Source organism: Pseudochaenichthys georgianus, chromosome 13 (assembly GCF_902827115.2).
Source record: "Pseudochaenichthys georgianus chromosome 13, fPseGeo1.2, whole genome shotgun sequence".
Taxonomy (NCBI): Eukaryota; Metazoa; Chordata; class Actinopteri; order Perciformes; family Channichthyidae; genus Pseudochaenichthys; species Pseudochaenichthys georgianus.
Window position 1 is genome coordinate 34,159,746 of NC_047515.1, and position 23,587 is coordinate 34,183,332.

The 23,587-nt window shown below is 41.5% G+C and overlaps 1 protein-coding gene across 7 annotated transcripts in view; it reads right to left on the reverse strand.

The window, feature by feature from the left end:
• Window positions 1-23,587, reverse strand: part of rap1gap2a (RAP1 GTPase activating protein 2a) — a 112,877-nt gene that overhangs the window by 3,455 nt on the left and 85,835 nt on the right. For 5 of the 7 annotated variants that reach the window (XM_034097359.2, XM_034097360.2, XM_034097358.2 and 2 more), the window contains 18 exons: window positions 21,374-21,409; window positions 13,500-13,532; window positions 12,807-12,839; window positions 12,350-12,571; window positions 12,145-12,248; window positions 11,075-11,153; window positions 9,604-9,657; window positions 8,784-8,867; window positions 8,581-8,681; window positions 6,465-6,594; window positions 6,005-6,160; window positions 5,642-5,713; window positions 4,934-5,020; window positions 4,671-4,811; window positions 2,870-3,019; window positions 2,447-2,559; window positions 1,871-1,969; window positions 1,640-1,760 (listed from right to left, as the gene is read on the reverse strand). In XM_034097359.2, coding sequence (XP_033953250.1) covers window positions 1,640-1,760; window positions 1,871-1,969; window positions 2,447-2,559; window positions 2,870-3,019; window positions 4,671-4,811; window positions 4,934-5,020; window positions 5,642-5,713; window positions 6,005-6,160; window positions 6,465-6,594; window positions 8,581-8,681; window positions 8,784-8,867; window positions 9,604-9,657; window positions 11,075-11,153; window positions 12,145-12,248; window positions 12,350-12,571; window positions 12,807-12,839; window positions 13,500-13,532; window positions 21,374-21,409 — 1,815 coding nt within the window. The remainder of the gene's footprint in view (window positions 1-1,639; window positions 1,761-1,870; window positions 1,970-2,446; window positions 2,560-2,869; window positions 3,020-4,670; window positions 4,812-4,933; window positions 5,021-5,641; window positions 5,714-6,004; window positions 6,161-6,464; window positions 6,595-8,580; window positions 8,682-8,783; window positions 8,868-9,603; window positions 9,658-11,074; window positions 11,154-12,144; window positions 12,249-12,349; window positions 12,572-12,806; window positions 12,840-13,499; window positions 13,533-21,373; window positions 21,410-23,587) is intronic. The other 2 variants (XM_034097357.2, XM_034097356.2) reach the window with 1 other exon arrangement.

Here is a 23,587-nt window from a genome sequence, read left to right on the forward strand (position 1 = left end):
TAAATGGCTGACACTGTGTGAAGCTTAAACACATTTCCCCCTGCCAGCATCACTAAAGCTAACTAATTACTCTCACTGCCAGAGGGGGGAGACAAAAGCTCAGCACTTCAGCTTTAATGTGAAAAAGAGCAAGACTATTTTTAAGAAACACTCTGGTGTACTTTACTGCTACATATTCTTTTATACGTTCTGGCCCTGAAAAGTTACAATTTCTACAGCCCACTGTTTATCTGTCTGTTAGAAGATAACACGACTAGCAGTATCATTTGAGACACAGAAAGGGAGAGGAGATCTAATCAGTAATACCAAAGCGCTGATACTTAACACTCTCCATTAGACGGTCTTTGGTAATTACAGACTTCTCTAGAACTAATTTAGTTCCTGGGACTTTTGGTGTGAACACAACTAAATCGTAGTTCTCAGGAACCTTTGTGGGAAAAGTACTTGGTGTGAACGCGCCTATACATAAGACGGAAATTAAATAAAAGTATTTGTAGGACTATTTAAATGTTGTTGCACGGTTGAAAATGTTTCATATGTTGTATTTCGAGGTGATACTGTGACACATAAATAAAAAACAAAACGGTTTTAATTTGTAACTAAAATATGCATGATATCCTGCTACGGTCCCGCACCAGCGCCTTTACTTACAGGTGAATAACCTGACCCCCGGCTCGATGAGCGAACTATGGATAAATCAAAGAAAATAAAGATATCGGAGGAACACAGGATTAAATTCTGCTTTCACAGCAAATGATGCTGGCTTACCGGTATGTTTGATATGTAGAGAGAAGTTGTTAAAGGTGCTGCAGCCTTTACGTATCGAGGAAAAAAACGGAAGAGGAAGACAGCTGACGATCTTCAGTCATAATTCAATCAGTTAACTATTTTTACGGTGCAGCTATATGTTTTCTTTATTTCAAAGTGAGTCCATTTTAATTGTATTTTTTTTTTCCTTCAAATGTGCAGAGGACTCCCCAAGTTTGCGTTTAATTTATTTTAAAGTAGGCCTGTGTATTTTTTTAATTTGCCTTATAAGAGTTCTTTGTTTTTTATTAGAGGTTAGATTAGATTAGATTCAATTTATTGTCATTACACAGTACAGGTACCATGTAACGAAACGGTTTCTCTGCATTTGACACATCCTAGTGATAGGAGCAGTGTGCTGCCATTATGTACGGCGCCCGGGGAGCAGTGTAGGGAACGGTGCCTTGCTCAGGGACACCTCGGTAGCACTTGGTCTTTCCAGGATTTGAACTGGTGACCTTCCAGTTACCAAGCCAAGTCCCTATGGACTTCGCCACCACCGCCCCTTAACCCGTTAACAGTTTTATAAATAATAAATGCAATTTTCTTTTAGTTTTTGTCTATGATATAACAATAAATACAACTTTATAAGCTATCAAATATGTTTTGCGGCTCCAGACAAAACAAATTGTTGGAAAAGGGGGCAAAATGGCTCTTTTGGTCAAAAAGGTTGCAGACCCCTGATCTAACCCATTAAGGCTTCTAAATGGACCAACAATCTCACACTTAGTTAAGGAGTGTTTCTTGTTTTAGTTCTGCTCTATCTTAAACCCAAATACTGATTGTTTTGAATGTCCTGAAAATATGGACAGTCTTTAAGAGTTGAACTCACTGTCTCCAGTTCTTCCAGAGCTTCTGTTTCTCCCGTGGTGCTGCTGAAGCTGCTGGTGCTGGACGAAGAACGAGAGATGTTCGGTCTGCCGCTGCTGCCCTCTTTCAGCTTAATGAACGGCCTGTGGAGAGAAACAGAGGGGAACAGAGATGTAGAGAAGCTGACCATAAGACGAAAAAAACCAGGGACATAAGAGCAACTTTGCCTAGTTTTAGTTTTGCCATCTCCTACCTCTCTTTGTTGGGGCAGATCTCCGGTGAGCTGGGATTGGACGATGTCTCTGACCTCACTTCTTGGGAAAGCGAGCAGACCTCTGCAGTCTTTTGGTCACTGCAGACAAAAGAAAACAGATAAATAAAAACAAACACAGACATTGAGAGTGTCTATAACATACTCATAACAGACTCCATTGGAGACTTCTTTCTGAAGCCTATTGGAGATACCATTGTATTATCCGAGGTACAGCGGCATGTACCTAATAGCTGAGGGATTGCGGCATGTAGTGTTGTTATATCTGTGGGACCATAGTACCATAGTATGGTATGTACTATAGTTTACTATGGAAACATGTCTAATGGGAGGGATTTTTTTACTTGTAAACTTCAACACATTGATATTACTTCTTTTATTTAAGCATTCCATCTGAGTCCACCACTGAGTCCACCACTTCCTAATACCTACTGAGTCCACCTCTTCCTAATACCTACTGAGTCCACCTCTTCCTAATACCTACTGAGTCCACCTCTTCCTAATACCTCATCCCAAATGCAGTGACATTTAAAACAGTGAGACGAGCAAAACAGCAACCTGCGTGTGAGTTTGTCCGATGGGGATTCTGTGCTGGAGTGAAGACGAGGGAAGAGGCCTGAGCGCCGTTTCACCGGGCTCTTCAGAGGAGACTTGGCTGACAACACAGGAGGCTGAAGATCACAGAGTACACAATTAAGTTCTCCCTTTTGAAAAGACATAGGATAGACTCTTAATGACTAATTGACATTAAACAATTGTCCCTTAACAAATTGCATTATTCTCTGTTTGACACAGAAGCTCTCAGTGCAAGCTGTTTAAGAGACTGGCCATTGCATTATTTAAAATCACAACACAGATTTACTTTATTTTCATATTACCTTAAGAATAGTAATATAGTACTTTTACACAGCACCATTTCCCACTCAATTTAAAGTGATCCTTCATCACCCATTTCCCTTCCCTTTAAGTCCTATTACTCACAGTGAAGGTGCTCTTTGTGCATTCACTTGTGCTCTGCGGCAGCCCTCCTCCACTCACGCTGGCCGGGACCCCCCCTCCTACCCCGGGGCTTCTGTGGCGGTGAGACCCCACCATGGTCTCCATAGAGTGGCTCCTGACACGCATGGCTCTCTGGAGGAAGGAGAGGAAACAGAGAGTTGGAGAGGAATACACCGAAAAGGGGGTGAAAGGGAACGTGGAATAGGAGTGGAAAGGTACATTAGTAACATAAAGATAGAGAATAGAAGTGAGGTTTTGTCAGTGTAATGCAACAGTAATGTTAAGTATGATTTGACGTTTAGGTTCATAGATGCTATTGTACAGAACAACCACCAGGGGTCGCAGCTCTCCAAGAATGAAGCAAAGTGAGCTGTCATGGATGAATAAAGTGTGTTGTACTACTTATTATTGTTATTACTTAGTATTAATTTGGCTTAATAATAACATGATTTATTGAAAAAAAATTCAGAGAGTCCTGAAATACTGAAATAGGAAAACTGTACATATTTTAACATTATTTAAAGTCATCATTTTGCTATCTAACACACACATATAGTGCTTATTTCTTTGAAAGCATAAACACAAACAACATCATATAAAAGAATGTTTATTAATGATATGGTGATCCTCTGTTGAATTTACAGTAATGCAGACAGGTAATACACAGCGACTGCCAGGACGGCAATGAGAACAGCAGCGCCTGGGACTGACTGCAGAAAGTGCATAGCTGTCCATAGTGCCTGTGAAGAGCAAGAGAGCCACATTGTCACATTAGTCACACACACACACACACACACACACACACACACACACACACACACACACACACACACACACACACACACACACACACACACACACACACACACACACACACACACACACACACACACACACACACACACACACACACACACACACACACACACACACACACACACACACACACACACACACACACACACACACACACACACACACACACACACACACACATGTATACATCACTTCAGGGGACATTACATTGACTTACATGCATTTCCTGGAGACTTATCATAACCTTAACCATAACCAACACATGCCTTACCCTTACCCTTAACCTAACCCTAATCCTAAATCTAACCAAGTCTTCACCCTAAAATTAATGATTCCCCTTATGGGGACCTCCAATTTGTCCCCATAAGGGAGGTGAGTCCCCACACGTGACTGTGTAAACAGATGTAGGTCCCCACAAGTATAGTAATGCTAGGACACACACACACACACACACACACACACACACACACACACACACACACACACACACACACACACACACACACACACACACACACACACACACACACACACACACACACACACACACACACACACACACAGAGAGAGATGGAAGTACACATTTACATGGTCCTATTAACATCAATTAGTCTTTCGTACAGTTAGTCAGCAAATGATAGAAAACAGAAGAGACAAATTAAGAAAAAAGGGATACTTTTTGTTAAAAGCACATACTGTAAGTACAGTTGTGTTTCATTCGTGTTTACCCTCACACATGATTGCACAAGTCTACACACACACTCTTTGTGTCAGTATCTCGATGAATATAGAGAAAAGCAGCAGCAACAATGGTTAAGCATCTGACGTCATCTTTCAGACCTGTGACATTTAGTTCACCTGCAGCAGGAAAACCCCACTCTCCTGTGCTGTGTGATCATATACATGTCACAGAGCTGCGAGAACATTACATGCTGTCATGTATATCTCTGTGGAGGTCCATGTTCACCTTGAAGGACTCCAGCAGACCCCCGTGCCCCCCGTTCTCCAGCTTGTCGTCGTCTCCCGGCTGAAACAGCCCCAGTGTGGCCTGGCTCTGGCGGTGCAGCTCGTCGTGGAGGTTGTCCAGCAGCGCAGCTCGCGTTCGCCCCTGGAATCAATAAAAAACACAACAAAATCATGAAAATATCGGCAAGGTGGTTATGTTGATGATAATGGAGGAGGCGGTGATTGATGGTCTACTGCGAGTGGTTGTGCGGACGTATCACTCACCTCTAGTTTGGCGAATTTGTCGGATTTGTAGCAGGCGTTTTCGGCATTGATCAGCTTCGTCAGCAGGAAGTCTCGAAACTCAGGACCCTGGAGAGAGGAAGAGAGAGAGGGAGCAATAGTGAGGGAAGGAAAGGTGACCTATAGCCATCAGCACCATAAATTACATCCTTACCTGTCTCAAAACCTTTACTTTTTTTACTTGTTTTAATTAAGATATTTAAATAAACTATCTCTAATGGAAGAAGTAGCCCACTCAGATCCTTTACTTATAAAAGTTACGAAACAATGTAAATAAATAGATCATTACTACACAAAAGTCTGCAATCAATGTCATATTTCAGCTAAATATGCATAAAGTATGACAATTACTGATACTGAGTCAAATAGAAGTATAATTTCTAGAATGCTAACCTAAGCGTGGTAGTTAAGTACGCTTGAGTTATGTGGTGGTTAAAGTATTAATAATAATAATAATAATAATAATAATGCATTACATTTTTTTTATTAGAGCGCTTTTACAGGTGCTCAAAGCGCTTTACAATTACACAGACATTACACATATTAGAAATCAGAGTCAAGGAGAAGAAGTCAAAGCCATTTTTGTTATAATACGTTATTTTTCCATCATGTTTAAATCCAAGTGATGTCTTAAGTCGTTATTGTTAACAACACAAAGGGTATTTTTGAATTTGTCAAGTCTATTCTCACCTTCCTAAAGACAGCTGGGTTGGGAAGAGGCGGTCCAAAAGGAGGCACATCCTCCCTCGCTGTAACAGACACCTGTTGACATAAAACAAATAATAGAAACACGTTATTAGCATGAATGGCAGGAGGCCTCATGTTTCAAGCTGGGAGGATGTAACGTCTGAGGAAATTGCAAGGGAAAATTGATTTATTCTTCACTTTGTTGTGCTTAAACATTTATTTATGTTGTTTTATGACAAGCACCCAGCTGACAAGGACCACTGGCAGTTTCAAAACACTCTTCACACAATGTTTGATCTTCTACAGTTATTAAAGAGCGACCCAGAATAGGAGTTATGTCTTCTACCATGCAGGCCTGGTGTGTACCTTGTAGGTCGTGTGCTCGGTGCAGGGGTTCTCCACCTGCACCAGCACATAAGAATGCAGGAAATTTGAGGCGATCATGTCTGGAACAAACGGTGTGGAATCTTCCTGGAAGACTGCAGCCACAATGTCATTTCCTATGTGCCTTTTCCTCTGGAGCTAAAGATTTAGAGGGGAAAAGTTAAAAGATTACAAGTTGGTTTTATGGCTGTGTGGTTTATAGGTAACATTTAAATCAATAGTAAGAGTTTTTTACGACACATGCTGTTAACCAATAACAAACACAGGATGTACAAGAGGCTTTTATTTGCTTCAGTTCAAATAACTTGTAAACCTCTGATTTACATTTAACCACAGCTTACATAATGGCAATGCAGCAAGAAGAACCGCATGACATATTGCTAATATCTGACTGGTTTAAAATCTTGCAGTTATATCTAGCGATATTAAAGCCATAATTTACCTGCTGCACATCTCCCTCAGTGAAGGGAAGCTTGGTTGACACATGGAACATGATCTCTCTCTGTCTGAAGACGGTGTAGACGGATTCAGTGCCTGTTTGTCCGTGAGATACATCCAGCCCGCCGCGGAACCTGGCATTATCAAAGCACATGTGTCATTGTATCTTTGTGACCTCCAGCATTTAGTAATAGGATAAGATTACATGTTATGTGTTGTAAATATCTGTTTCATCACATTTGGTGCCTAACAAGCCCCAAAGCCACGCACAAGTGTTGGCCATAATGTGTTCTTCTCCTTTACAGTGAAGTAACAAGCGTAACACAATAGAGAAAAGCCTGCCAGGCTAGTATACAAAGTTCTGATCACGTGTCAATGTCGCACTTTCTTTTCTCTAATTTTTTTCCCCTTAGCATTTTATCCTGGTTGCATGCTAAAGCCAAACCAGCAGGACAAATGTCTCCAAGGTTACTGCAGATGAACCCTGCTATTCTGCTATAATCCTCCTTTTATTCCATAATGTTATTGCACATATACATTTTGTACTTTTCTATTCATTGCTACCTCCTTTATAACTGCACAGATCTGTCACATTGCATTCTGATATACAGTAATGCACATATCTGCGTTCTTAGAGTACATTGTCATTTTCTTATTGTAGTTAGTTTTAGTATAATTATATTTCTAGCAAACATTTATTTTTCAATTTTTTATTTATATTTTTGTAAATACTAATATATGTGTTTGTTTTTTAAAATAATTAAATTACTCTTATTGTATTTTAAATGCACCATACTGTATACACCAAAGCAATACTTTTTTACACAAAATATCGGATTATCATTCTGATTGCAATGCACTTTAAAAAGGCCTACATTATTTTTCGTAATTTCTTTTTTCTTTTTCTGGTCTCCCAAATCCCACCTGTTACCCTGAGCCTGTTTTTCAGGTCTCAGGCTCGAAAATCACATTCCCAGAACAAATGAGCATAACTTCACTTCTAAAAGGGGTAAATTCATAATAATGTTCTCAAAGCAATGATAAACCTGTGAGTTGGATGTAGAAAAGTCAGAATCAATATAGATTTTTTTTATTTTAAAGTAAATTCAGATTGAACATAGTAAAAAAATGTAAATTATAGTGTCCGTCCAAAAAAAACACATTACTTACAGTGAAAACCACCCTTTAATGATGGGATAGTAGACACAAAGCTGCAGGAATCCAAACTATAACATATAATAAGTACCCTGTATCAAGATTGATGCAAAACAAGTGAAATGTGACCTTTTTAGAGAGATTTAGAAAAAGAAACCCCACTTCAGGGGTAATTTGGGTGGATTTGCCATATCTCTGGCCCCTCTCTGTCGATTTTGATGATTGACACCTCTTTTGAACCGTTAGAGCCAATAGAATCGATCTTAAATCCATCTAAACATTTCCATTGAGGAGTGAGAGTGATGTGCACGCAGTTTTCCCAAAACCCGGAAGCTGGGTTGTAGCTCTAATAGCAGCTAATGTGAAATCTCCGTTTTTGACAAAAATGGAATGATGGATTTTATCAGTAATAATTTCAAAGTGACACAGACACATTGGATTAACCTTCAGCAGCGTTTTATCGTTGTAATGCCATTGAACACAACTTTTGATCAGAAAAACAGCAAAGGTAAGACATATTTGCCGTTTTGGCTCAGTAAAACTACGCCGTGTGTTGTCTGGGTTTTGCCTGAGCTGCCGCAAGTTTTGATCGCACAGTGATGATACTTATACCTCTAGAATCTGTGGAATCTTAGCTTTATTCTGATATCTTGTTTGTGCAGATCCGATAAGTAATAAAGTATTGCTACCGTGAGTTCTGTGCTAAGTGCGTTAGCATTTCTTCGCTCAGGGCTAATTCAGAGGCTCGGCGTTAGAGTTGTGTTTTGTTTCGGTAAAAATGGTTCACATCCTCAGTTAGCTGAGTTTCTTCCCGTTAAGTGGGTATGACACTTTAATAGGTTGTTAAATGTTAAGCAGCCCTCAGACGCTGTTTATTGCAGATGTTGCGTTTTTGCCAAACAGGTTAAATTCTCTTTGCTTTTTTTTCTTTTTCTTTATTAAATCACATGTTAGTCCTCTCTTACCCTTTAAAGTCCTGAAGTTCAATAGTGTCGCCCAGAGTGCTGAGAAACTCCTTGAAAGCTGGCGTCTCCTCATTGTTCCCAAACAACATTTCCTCTGATGTCTGAGGGAAGTAATCATTATGTAATTGAGAAACAGAAAACAGGGCGAACTAAATATAAACAATGTCTAAGATCAAATAATGTGTGCGAGTTAAACTGCTCACCTGTCCAAACTTCTGGTAGACGACTCCAAATTTGAAGGTGTTGTTCACCTCGTGTTCATCATAAGCCACTATCAAATGGGATCCCTGCACAAAAACAAATATTTCTTACTAACAGTTCTCCCCATGGTTATCTAACTTGTTACATATATTCTTCGTGCTGTCGTAATAAGGAAAACTAGTTTTTTCAAGTTCTAAAACATGTCTCGAGGCAGGTTTATTTGGGCCCGTGTTACAGGCTGACATGCAACAAACTGCTCCAGCCCTCAGAGAAGGCTCTCAGCGACACAGATGGGTTATTTTTCCTCTCCCGGGGCCCAGGCTGAGAGCGTGCTCCATCTCACTCCTCCGCCTGGCTCACAGGAGGGCAAACAGAGCCATCATGAGCATTTTAGGAAATCGCCACCTCTTCAATCATTTTTGAATAATTGACTTACTGAACAGGCCAGATGTTAGAGCAGTGGGGGGCTTATGAGGGGAACATGTGATAAGTTGCGTGCTATATTTGAGGTTGAGAGGGCTAAGGTCACAAGTTAATGATGGCGTTGGAATAGGAACAGGTGTCTGAGGTAACCTTCAAAATAAAAACCCAGGCCCTTAGTAAAGTGTATGACACATTTATAGAGGTGAAAAATATATAGAAAATAAGGAAGGTATAAAGACGTGGGAGATGTTATTTAATGTCGCATTAGCACTTGCGACCCTTCAGTGCACCTTTGTCACTGCGCAGAATGCTTGAATAACTCATTGATAACAGGCTAAATGAGCTGAGGGCAGACTATTAAGAATGAGTTTGCACTGTGGGAGTTTAGGATGAACTTACCCTAGGGTACAGAACCGGGTTAAACTTCAGCCCCGTGGCATCGTCACACAGAAGCTAAAAGAAGAAAAATATATCACTTTATTTGACTGGCATCATATGAGAAAAATATCATTAGAGTTAAAGTACTGAAAGTAAACACTGTACAGGCCATTGAGGTAATGCACAACATCTCACAGGCAATCAATCAATTATTAAAACATCACATAGTTAATATCTTTTAAATATATTAAATGTATCTCTTGACATTTAAAAATCACAATATGTTTGCTCAATGAAAATCTTTGACCACATTGCATATCCCTGAGTGGATCATGAAATCACAAGTCAGAGTAAACATCTCCAAATGTAAAATGGGAAGCATGGATGATAATTACTGTTGGAGGATTGCAGAAAAAGCAACCATGTTTCTATTTGTTCTTATTTAATGTGTGAATGTTTTTCTGTCTTTTGGAAGTGAGTAATCAAAAGTATGCTGTTTGCTATGAGAGAGAGAGATCTCACGGTTTGCATTACCAAACGAGAACTTGCATTTCCCCTGGCAGGCTTTACGGTCTCTAAATAATTGATCTCTTTCATTAAAATATAGGTATTGCTTCTTTTGTATCTCATTGTGCAGAATAGCAGTTACCAAGGTAAGTGTGTTGATGTTTGGCTTCATGTTTTAAAGGTTTCCAAATTAAGAAATAGTAAATATTCCTAACTTTTTTATTCTGCCTTATTTATTGGTTTGTCTTATTTCACTGGTATTATCAACCATCCTGTTTGTTTTGATTGTTTTCTTTCATCCTCTTATTCTCAAATTATTGAATTTATTTATTGCTGTTATATTTTGTCCTGTGTTGCAATAAAAGGTAGGAAACATTGTGAAATTATTTATTTATGAGATCATTAAGATGCCGTAAAGATGTCCTTCTTCACCTCCTTTGTTTCCCCTTAAGAGTCGACCAGACTTCATTCATCATATCCAAAGTATGTTTCGATGTTCCTCTGAATACATGGAGGGTGTAGAGCAGGGGTCTCAAACTCAAGGCCCGGGGGCCAAATCCGGCCCGCGACTTCATTTTATGTGGCCCCGCAAGAGCTTGCATAGAATATAATACGTTTATTATACGGTTACATGCCACTTTACAGAAGCACGTTGCCCATAAACGATATGTCCCACAATGCATCTCATTTTGTGACATGCGCACTGAAGAGACTTGCAATTATTTGCCCTGGACTTCTGTTTTCAGACGTAGTTAATTACTAAGTTATTATCCTATCCCATAATAATCCAATTCAGAGGCAATAATGTAATATAATACATTATTTTATATATATATATTATATATTTATATAGTTACAACCGGCCCTTTGAGTGCAACCTTTATGCGAATGTGGCCCGCGATGAAATTGAGTTTGACACCCCTGGTGTAGAGGGTTTATGGAGATTTGCTATTTTTAAACCGTGTGTATTTTTAAACTGTCTTACCTTTGCAATCTGCGGTACACTAGGGAGCTGGTTGATTCCTGCTAAAGAGATCCGATCATGGACGGTTTTGATCCTCGACCTGCAACAGACCAAGAACAGAAGCTAGTCAGATTGTTCAGAGATGTGTTTATGCAATGATGTGACATTAGGAAAAACCTATGATCATCGTGAGTTTAGTGTAATCAGATAAAAAGGACAGCTCGTGATAGGCAGATTGATACACAATGAAGAGGAGCCCCCACAATGCTAATCTAAAAAACACTTCATTGTTTTCCTTTTGATTGAAATGTCACCAACTGTGATAATGTCAGGAAAGCTGTCCCCTAAAGGGCCACACATCTGCTCAGAGTTAATCATGATCATGTGCATGTCAAGAAAAGAGAAAGGAGACAAGTAAGACCCAACACATTTCAAACAAGAGAGAGAGAGTTCATTTTTCTTTACAGCCATGCTACCTCTGTGGCTCGGTGCACGGCAATGTCGCTATTCAGTTTCAAAATTGGTCCACCACTTCTGTCTCGACAACTCTAGGACCGATGGCCATTAAATGAAGCCTCTTGACAAGAACTCACTTTACAATTATGATCCTGTAAGGATAATTAGATGTTCCTTCTACCTTTCATCTACAGGTAAAAACTTTGGTTTTTATATCAAAATAACTAAATGCTAATAACCTATTAAGAAGCTTTAGCTGTTTTGTCTGAATTTGTATTACTAATTAGCAGTGGTGGAATGTAACTGAGTAATGTACTAACTGTATAATATGTTGGTACTTGTACTATAATTGAGTATATATGTATTGTATGTATTTATCTCAAAGCCCTGCTGTGCTTCCTGTATGTATACTGCACAATCTCAGAGAGCGACTAGCATAGTCATGGTATAATCTCAGTTAAAGTAGAATAGAATAAAAACGTAACAAATCAGAGAACAAGAAGAGCAGACACGTTAAAGACAGACTTTCAAAGTCATAAAGCAAGAGAAACGTGGATTTTACTGAAAAGGGTGAGTATGTCACATGAAATGCATTGAGTCAAGATATAGCTCTGACAATTCATCCCCCTCATTACCTGAGCATGATGCGCAGGAACTCCTGTCCCTCAGCCTCCTCGTGTTTCAGAGACATGATGAGGTGTCCTATGCTGCTGCCGGTGCAGTAATAATTCATGTGTTCCTGGATGCATGCGAGAGAAAGAGTGTGTTAGGTCAAACACAACAGAATACTGCCTCTGCTTCGTACATAGTAGAACCTGACATTGATACACACTCACTCACCTTGCCTAGGAAGTGCTTGCGGTAGGCGCGAGCTGTGCTGTTGCACTCCAGGCGGTAGCTGTGCCCTCCTGCGGGGCTCATGCCCTCTGCTCCGTCCTCCTCCTCACAGAAACTGGACTCTGAGGAGGAGGGAGTCCCTACTGCTGCCTCCACATCTTCAATCCAGTAACCCCCAAACTGAGGTAGGATCACCTGGGGGTACGGACCACCTTTCCCCAGGACCTAGGACAGAAGGGCAGGAGGGAGGAAGATAAAAGCAAAAATATAGTCAAACATAAGAGCTCTCGGAAGCAAGCAGAGTTCTCCAGAATAATACCCTCATATGTTATCCTTGTTAAGCATGCAATAATGTAATAGTACTTCAAATGTATTATCTATTATCAGAAACACTTCTAGCTAGTGGATACACATGAGATGGGTGTAAATGAGTGTATAAAGCGAGTGAGAAATGACTCACATCTTCTATCCGTGGGTAGGGGATATAGTCATCCTGTCAAATAGAGGACACACACACACACACATTGTTAAAGGGACTCATTTTAACACAATTAAACCACGACCACCACATAATATACAGCTGCGAGCACAGTCACAAACACAGAAAGGTAACACAACATTTTATGCCAAAATGAACTCTGAGGAGATGATGCAACAGCCTGAAATGCACAGTCATCAGCCAGCATCAATGAGGGCGTGTCACCCCCTGATGATGTTGGAGGTGTTTTGATTCAGTAGCCTATGGGGTTAGGAGCTGCTATAGCCTGTAGTTGTTTGGTAGTCTGCTAGCGTAGCACAGCTCGGGTGTATGACCTCTAAATAGTGCTGAGGCCCGCCCGCAGCACTAAGGGCGCAGCGCTACGGAGAGCCACTCATTTATATTCTGCATCAGCAGGAGTCAGGAAACTGGCAGTCCAGAGAGGATCAATTGACAGTTGGAGTTCATTCAACTTATAATCAATCAAATCAGGACACTATTGATGTTGTACTTTAAAAGCCTGGAGAAAAATGTGAAAAGCATTCACAGTGGGGGGGTCGGATTCCTTCAAAGGCTGACAGATGAGACAAGAACAACCACAGAGCAAATCAGGAGGCATGATGAAGCAGCGGGAGGAAAACATGCAGAGATGTGTGCTAGTGTCTCTGGTCACACCTTCCATCTTTTGGCCTCTTCAGCTTTAGGGACCTTATTAGTGTCCGAACGCAGCATGAGGATGGAAAAGCACAAGGGTCAAAAAGAGAAAGTTTGATTTATATTTTTGCAATATAAACTGTCCCTGAATATCTTGTTCTCAGACCTCACTGTGTCTGTTGCCAGACAAATTAATGAGGCATACATGCTAATTTACTTTTCTCCATGCACGCACACACACGCACGCACACCCCCCCCCCCCCCCCACACACACACACACACCCCCCCCCCTCTGAATCCAGCTCCCAGACATGCTTTGTATTTCCTCTCCTCGGGTGTCCTTTTTTTGGGGACACACCAGAACTTAGACATGAACTGAGACAGCAGAGTTTTGTATTTATATTTATAGTTATTCAAATATGAAACTAAATTGGCCAATTATGGTTCAGGCCCAGTGGAATAGCTTGTCTACATGACTGAGTGTTGAAATAAACGTGTGGGGGAGTGCCGTACATACCACACCACCGCCACCACCACTTATAATGCTACCAATCATAACAATAATTCATTTTACAAGAAAATACTTTTGGATGCGCGCACACACACACATACACACACACACACACACACACACACACACACACACACACACACACACACACACACACACACACACACACACACACACACACACACACACACACACACACACACACACACACACACACACACACACACACACTGTGGTGTCTCGTCAATTGTGTTAGTCGTGTTTGTTTTATGTCTGTCACTTCATGTTTAGTCAGGTATGTAATTCCAAGTCTAGTAAGGTTTCTATGTAGAGTCACGTTTTCTTGTTACTTCATGTCTTGTCTGTCTATTTCATGTCATGTCTCGTTTTCCCATTTCCTGTTTTATTTTGTACTTACCTCTTGTCTTTCCTTTCAGGTCCTTTTAATTCCTCACTTTGGGTGATTTTCCGTCCTCGTCAGTGTCTGCCCCGCCCCTGATTGTTCCCACCTGGTCCCTATTCCCTCATGTATAAATAGTCCTTGTCTCCCTTTGTCTTGTGCCAGTTCGTCTTGTTTCAGTGTGCTTCCATGTCCAGAGACCCAGCGTTAAAACCAGAGAGAAGAGTTTTGTTTAAAATCGAGAAGTTTTGTTTTGTCCTCGCTTGAGTGATTTTTTTGTTAAATCTTTGTTTTATTTTTTCATTAAAATCTGAGCCGTCGCATTTGAGTCCAGTATTTTTGTACCCCGTTTTAACACACACTTCTCAGTCTGCTCTGTAGTGGTGTGTGTGAGTGCATATTGATGGAGCAGCTGTTCCAGTCACGAGGGAGTCATCGTTAACAATACGAGACTGATCACAAAGAAGCACTGAAGAGCTTTTCATTTTCTGTCATAGACCGAGAGACAAAGACGAGGAGAGGATAAAGAAAGAAGGAGGCACAGGTGTCAAGAGGTGAAGTTACAGGATGACGAAGAAAGGAGGGTGGAAAAAGAGATGAGGGTCAAAAAGGTGACCTTTATCCCACCGTCCAGATTACAGTATAGAAGCACGCATCGAGCACTGAGTTCCATATGTGGAGTTAAAGATGGCAGAGCTCAAGAGAGCTCGATGCAAGCTGAGGGTCAGAAAAGATGGATGAGGAGCGCAGTTTCTGTTTGTGTGTGTGAGACTCGTTGATGATGGCGCTGCATTGACTGACTGTCATCACCCAGTCACACTTTGCAAATAAATCGACTGATGTGTTCACTGAGCTGTGCGTCTGTATCTCCCAGAGCGGCATAACTCCTGACTGTCTTCTTCTGGGTTATGGTGGACTTATTCTTCATTTTTGTCAACAGATAACAGAAAAAACATAATTTTCAGTCCTAATTTCCCTACCCAGTTTATGTAGATTTCTTCATACAGATGTGTTTCCATTTCCATTTGTTGTTGCTTCACTCAAACAGCATATGTTAGGAACTATTTTCAGCAGCAGATTTAAACCAATTTGGTATTTTTTTCAGCAGCAGGACATTGCATGTATTGACCCAACATAAACTACTGCCTGTTTATTCTATTGAAGGAACATGTCACCCAATGCAATGTAGGTCTATGGAAAAGAGGAAAAACAGTATAGCAATGGATATCCTCGAGCTGCGATATTCGGCGATACAGGAGAACAAGCTAAACTCATCCTGAGCACACCACATCCTGGTTGGACTGCCTGAACTTCCTGCTGCAGACGGAGCAGGCGTAGGGTTTCTCTCCGCTGTGGACCAGCAGGTCATTTCTGGTGGAACGTGGAGTGATCCGTCCGGTGCGTTTTCCTGCGGAGGACCGAGCCCCGTTCAACTCACTAGCAACACAGAGTGGGCTTCGCTCGTGTGGAGGCTAATGCCAACTGTCATCGCCGGTGCCGAGCCCTGGGCCAGTAGTCCGGGCCCCGTCTATCCAGGACGGGCTTCCATCGGCGGATCGGGAAGGCCTATGATTACCTGCTGAGTGGATCTTGCCCCGCTCTTCCCCTCTGGCTATTACGATGGCGTATTTTCCTGTGTTCCTCTGCCTTGTCGTGGCATGGAGTTTTAGCGGCTAGGCTATTGGCAACCCAGATTCCTTACGCCCGCGGCTGGTTACCACAGATGGTGTGACATCCACACTGGGCCATGATCATAATGGATGGTTGTCGCATGTGATTAGTTTTGGAAATGTTTCTCATTGGAATTACTGCCCCTGGGTTCGCGAGATCTGTTGTTTTCCTGGGGCCTTCACCGTGGGAAACCCTACAGATGCCCTTTGCCAGTATTCTTCTTCCAACTCTTCTAGTCTCCCGACTATAACGGAATTTAAGCAGAAGTGCTTAATCATGTTGCTTCTACTTCGTCTGGTATTCAGCCTAATCCTGGTCCTTTAATGGCATGTAATACCCCGACGGACTTTAAGAACTTGTCTGGGTTACACATCATCCATGTAAATGCTCGCAGCTTGCTTCCCAAAATGGATATGTTGCGAATTTGGTCAGAGTCAACTGGAGCTAATTATAATGATTGTTTCTGAGACTTGGCTTTCAAAGAAAATATTGGATAAAGATGTCGGAATTTACGGCTTCAATATTTATCGTTCGGACCGCCCCAGGAAAGGTGGTGGCGTGGCGATTTGCGTAAAACATAATCTTGCTGCACAGATCATCTTCTCCAAATCTGCTGTTAAGCAGTTTGAAATCTTAGCACTAAAGATTGATTTATCTGGTGGTCAGTTTTTAACTGCTGTTGGTTGCTATAGGCAGGGGTGCACATAACCTTTTGAATGAGTTACTCAGGTGAGTACCAGGAGACAGCGTTTGGTACTCACCCCACACGAAGCGTGGTCCTCCTCAGTGTCTCCTTCACTGTCCTCTATTTACACTTCTTGCATGATAGATGATGAAGATGATGAAGATGCACCTCCCCATCTCTTTTCAAGCCTCCGATTTGCTTTCTCCAAAAATTGTTGCCAAAACTGTGAAGTCCTAGCATTTCCTGAGGCCAAGTTGAAGGATCAAATACTAAGAAATGATCACATGACTTGAAGTCATATCTGATTTCAGATGTGGGAAGTTACTAAGTACACTTATTCAAGTACTGTACTTATATGATATTTGTACTTTACTTGACTTTGATCTCATTTGTAAAATTAGCTGCACCTTTACAAGCTTTGATAACACTTTAATGATCAATCATTATAAAACATATCATATATATTATTCTGAAATGGACCAATCTGCACAATCACTACTTTTACTTTTGGTACTTTAACTAGATTTTGATGATAATACTTTTCTACTTTTACTTGAGTAACATTTTGAATGCAGGACTTTTATTGTAACAGAGTAGTCCTACACTCTGGACTGGTACTTCTACTTTTACTCAAGTACAATATCTGAGTACTTCTTCACCTCTGTCTGATTTCAAACTCCTCCAAAACACATTGAGGAAGTTTGCAACTGTGTGTTTCACTCCATTCTGGTGTAAATAAAACTGCAGCAGCTTGACCACAGAGCGTGAATGTTGTGATCAGCTGCTTTTGCGCAGTTCTCCAGTGTGTGCGCGGGGGACAGAATGTGCTCAGGGGAGTCTCCCACTGCAGCCAGTTGGCGGAGTTTTGGCACAATTCTGTTGTTCATACCGACGTTAACCCTGTCTGTGCACACGGCGACCAACTCTGTTGTCCGGTGATCTAAGCCTCTGCCTCCTGTAAAGCTTCACAGGTCCGTTGGTTATGTCCTGCGCGGCTCGGCCAGCTCCAGTTCAATCAGTCATAGAAAGTCCGAAGAGTTTTTGCAGGGAGCGAAACGGCAACGTAGCTGCTTAATGTCTATGGGTTTTTTGACATGTCTCGTAGTTTACTCCATTGAGTGTTGACAAGAAACACGTGTAGACGAAATATGTGTTTTGTTTTGATGTTTTGAGGTACGCAAAGGCGCGTAGTGACGTTACGCAATTCAGATTTTGGCCGCGCATGCGTACCTGCGTACCAGTTATGTGCACCCCTAGCTAGAGGCCCCCTTCTGCTCATTGTATGTCTCAACATTTTACACAAGTAATTGAAAGTCCTACTCGTCTTAACACCAGGTGTCTAAAAAAAATCATCTCTTATCGATCTTTTAATTACTAATCAACCCCATAAATATACTGCAACCGGGGTCTTTGCTAATGACCTAAGTGATCATTGTCTACTCTAGTCGGTGCTATTAGGCATACCAAAATCCCCCGTACCAAACCCTGCTTTGTTCTGAAAAGAAATGTTAAGCACTTTATAGAGCAAGCTTTTCTTCATGACTTAGTTCATTTTAAATGGGATCGTATTTTATTGATTGGTGATGTTGACCATGCTTGGAAGTATTTTTATGACAGTTTTAGTTATTTTTTAGATAAACATGCTCCGTTTCGCCGGTTCAGGGTGAAGGGCCGTGATACCCCCTGGTTCACTTCTGATCTGGCAGCCCTCTTACGCAAGAGGAATCTCCTTTGGGCTGCTGCGAGGAAGACAGGCTCTGAGGCTGACTGGCTTCTTTTTCGTCTACTGCGTAATCGCTGTACTGCTTCCATTAAAAAAGCCAAAAGCGATTTTTACTTATCCCAGACCACAGACAGTTTAAACGATCGTAGGAGATTTTGGCATACCATAAAATCCCTCTCTGCCAGCTCTCGCTGAGAGCTGCCTCCTAACATTGTTGTTGACTCCACCCCTGTGTCAAATAAGACAGAGATGCTTAATTGTTTTAATAAACATTTTATTGCCTCCAGTTCCTTGTTTGACACATTATCTTTTGGTAAATCATCTCCCTCCATCACCACCAGTCATGCCTCCAGTAGCCACACTTTCTCCTTCATCCCCTTCAATGTTGGGGAGGTTTGTAAGGTTCCAAAGGGCCTAGACCCCAAAAACCAGCAGGCCTGGACGATCTCCCCCCTTATTTCTTACGGCTAGCTGCAGATATTATAGCCAAACCACTGTGTCATGTTTTTAATCTTTTTATAACAAGCAATGTCATTCCAGATGTTTGGAAAACTGCAAATGTTCTCCCCTTATTGAAAGATGGTGATCCCATGGTGATGAATAATTACAGACCAATTTCCAAGCTCTCCATTTTAGCTAAAGTACTTGAAAGGCTGGTGAATGATCAAATCAAAGAATATTTAAGCTTGAACAACATTCTATCTCCTCACCAGTCAGGCTTTAGGAAGCAGCACGGTACAGTAACGGCTGCTTTGAAAGTAGTGAATGACATTGTTGAAGGCTTGGACGCAAAGAGCTACTGTGCTGCCCTTTTTATAGACTTATCCAAGGCATTTGATACTGTGGCATTCTATGCCAGAAGTTATCACATATAGGCCTGTCTGACCAAGCTGTTGGTTGGTTTGCAAACTATCTTTCAAATCGCAAGCAATGTGTAAAATTCAGCGGTCTCTCCTCAAGCTTTCTTAATGTGCCCAGAGGCGTTCCTCAAGGTTCGGTCTTGGGACCGACCCTTTTTACTACTTATATAAATGATGTGGGTCAAAGTATTGATGCCTCTGTACATCAGATGATACTGTTGTGTACTGTTGTGCTAGCACTGTTGCCTGTTTTCAGTCACATCTGTTCCACCTTAGGTTGGTGTTAAATTCAGATAAAACAAAAGTCATGTTGTTTTCCAATAAGAAAAAGTTACCAACTGTTCTTCCCTGCATCATGTCTGCACAGCACAACCCCATTGAAGCTGTTAACACCTACAGATACTTAGGCATCACCATAGATGAAAATATCTGCTTCAAACCATTATTGACAATCTCTTAAGGAAATTGAAATTAGAACTGGGATTCTTTTTAAGAAACAAGGCCTGCTTCTCCACTAGTGCGAGGAAACGGCTTGTAGCTGCCACATTTTTGCCGCTCTTGGACTACGGGGATGTTGTGTACATGAACGCCTCAGCTCACTCCCTTCATCTGCTGAACGCTGTTTCCCATGGGGCTCTGAGGTTCATAACCAACTGTAAACCCCTCACACACCATTGCACGCTGTACTCTGTAGTCAACTGGACATCATTATCAATGCGCAGATCACTGCACTGGTACAAACTCATCTATACCGCTATGCTTGGACTGCTGCCCCTCTACATATCACACAAACAGTACAGCTATAGACTACTATCTCAACATTACATCACTCTGTCCGTCCCCTCAGTACGCACGGTGCTTGGGGAAAAAGCCATATCATACTCTGCCCCCTCGACCTGGAACACACTTCAGCAGGAACTTAAGCTGAGCAGTTTGATACCCATCACGGATTTTAAACTCATTTTAAAAAACCTGGAGAAATCATCTGTGGGTGTTTGCACCTGCTATATCTGACTGTATATGGATTTCAATGACTACTTTTTTTGCGATGTTGTATTTGAGTGTTGCCTCTGTGTTTAGTGTCCTGTCTGTCTGTAACTTTGTGTGGTAGTGTTACCACTGAACAGATCTCTCTTGAAAATGAGACCTTGTGTCTCAATGACATTTTACACCTGTATAAATAAAGGCTAAAAAAAAAAAAATGATGATGCATGTTTGAGGATTAATGCATTGTTGCTCTTGATGTTTAACATGGGATTTATTGATAACAAATGTAATAAAGAATATAAGCAGCCTCAAAATAGGTGTCTGTAAAAGAGCCTTCCCTTTTTTGTTATGGGTAGTTGAATGTGCTGATGTATGGATAGATTCATAAAACCTACTATCTCTTCCTAATTCATGTCAGTGGTCCCTTGAAACCTATTGGATGCTGACCATGCTGCGGAGAAATCACTGTATTCTCAACTAAACCTAGACTAAACCTTGTACGACTACATGATTGACACATTTTGGAGGTCTCAATGTAAACCATACACCAATACTTCCCTAAAGAATCTGCAAAAGCATTTCGACTTCTCTTTGAATCTTATTTCAGCCACTTGTTCCTGTTCCTTTAATTGCTCCTCACACTTTCTTCCTCCTCCAATCCCCCTCCCTTTTGATATCCTCCCAACTGTCTAAAGACTATTCATACTTGTGCCCAAGAGGGGGGGTCACAAAGAAGTGTCACACAGAAATAGAAAGACTGAAAATCGAAGAATTCCATACAGAGACGGAGAAAAAAGTAATGCCATGAGCAACAGGCTGAACCCAGCGGGCTGACCTATACTGATTCAATCATCAATGTCTGTCTCAGCCTCGTACATGTTCAATCTGGCCATGGTCGGGGAATAAGAGCGAGGACAGATACCATCCCACAATATGTTCAAAATGTACTCGGTGCAAGAATCTCCAGCTGGCACAAACATGCTGCAAATGTTTCTCAATAGGAGGAAAAAGAGGGGGTAAATAAAAACACAAACAAAAGATGAATGAAAATGTCCTACCTGCATCCTCTCCAGCATATCGAAGAACTCTGCAGACTGAAACAGAAAGAGGAAGAATACAAAACATATAAGACTAGGGGTGCTAAACTTTGACTTCCAAAGCATCCTCTGAATCTACTGACACCAAAAACACATTTAGTCTGCACAACACCCTTTCCCTGACTCTAATTTACACTTTAAACAAGTGTTTCGACACTCAAAGCAAAACCAAAACGTATGAATTTAAAGGTCTTCCGTGGGTTACATTGGTGTTGACCGCAGAAGATATGACTGGCCAGCTCACTCTGTTTGACTCTCCTCAACTGTGTAAACTTAACCGTGTCAAAATAGCAAGGCAGGGGAGAGACTCCCAGCCCCTCACACCCACATGTACACACACTGATAAGCAACCACTTCCCCACACACTCGAACAAACATACGCAGTCTCGAGTCCATTTACACTTCTCTGTCTCCGGGGCGACCACCCCGACACATAAACAAGCTGTGAGGGTGTTAATGGGCTCCATGGCTAGGGTCTTTGTCCTCAGATTTCCTCACATGTATTTTGTTTAGTGCAATGTATGCCTTGTTGTTTCAGCTATACAAGTGTGTGTATGCGCACTCACTCAAAACCATGGCACCAAATTAACCCTCCTGTTGTCTTCGGGTTAAATCTGACCGATTTACAACTTTCATCAATCATCATTTTTTTGTTTTACATTCAATTGCATTAAGGCTTTATGATATCCTTCACAGTAGACATTTGAACATACAGTATACAATTTCTGATCACCACTGTCATTGCATTCTGGATGATTTAGTCAACTTTGTAAAACCCATGGTGTTCCCGGCCATAAAGAAAAGGAATTAGTAACCACCCGGATCAGATAAAACACACACACACACACACACACACACACACACACACACACACACACACACACACACACACACACACACACACACACACACACACACACACACACACACACACACACACACACACACACACACACACACACACACACACACACACACACACACACACACACACACACACACACACACACACACACACACACACACACACACACACACACACCCACACCCACACACTAGATGTGTTCCCCCCTGATGTGCCCAATCCCCCCATGTGAATCACACCTGGCACACACAAACGCACACGCAGAACAATTAGACACATTTCCCGCTCTTACAGTATGTACCCATCCCCCCACATGGATCACACCTGGCACACGCAATGCATGTTCAGTGTCTATTCTTTGTATATTTACTGCAGTTTGTCATGTATACCAGTAGTCTGATACAATATGCACAGTTTGAAAGGGTGTTAAATTAAATCTGGTGATGATGAATGGTTTTTGTGTTAATGTAATAGCACCAAAGTAAGGGGGGGGGGAAACGAAGACAATAGGAGGGTTACACTTCCTGCTTCTTGTTGAGAAACATTCCTGATAAAGAACTCACAACAGCATGGTTTCTCTTTAAGTGTTGGAACAAGAATCATGTTGTAACCAATGAAAACAAGCATTGCTAATACATCAACTACTGTATAAGCATCCTATATATATAACACTTTAAATGACTTTTCAGCCAATCCAACACACCAACATGCACTTTCACTCTTATGAAGGCACCAGTCTCAGAGTGGCACACTCAGTAATGTCACAAAATACAATTCAAGAGGAAATAAATGTCTTGCCGATAAACTGAAGCTCATAACCAGATAAATCTTGAGAAGTGTTTGAATCGCTGTATACCGATGGTAAAAAAAAGTAATAACCCCATTTTGCTTCTCGGTAATTTGGAATACACAGTAATAAAAAATGTGCTACGCTGGTAACCTGCACTTATCATAACCACTCCCACTGCAGATAGAACAACACACACACACACACACACACACACACACACACACACACACACACACACACACACACACACACACACACACACACACACACACACACACACACACACACACACACACACACACACACACACACACACACACACACACACACACACACACACACACACACACACACAGAGCTTATCAAGCAGTTAATATTAACCAGTTAGAAGTGAAGTAAGCCGATGCAGTGCCGTGAGCAGAGTCAACACCAGACAGCCAGACCAACAATATTCAACATCTTTTAGATGGCTACTGTGGCAGTCAGCATGCACTCTTAGCAAACAACACTCGCTACATCT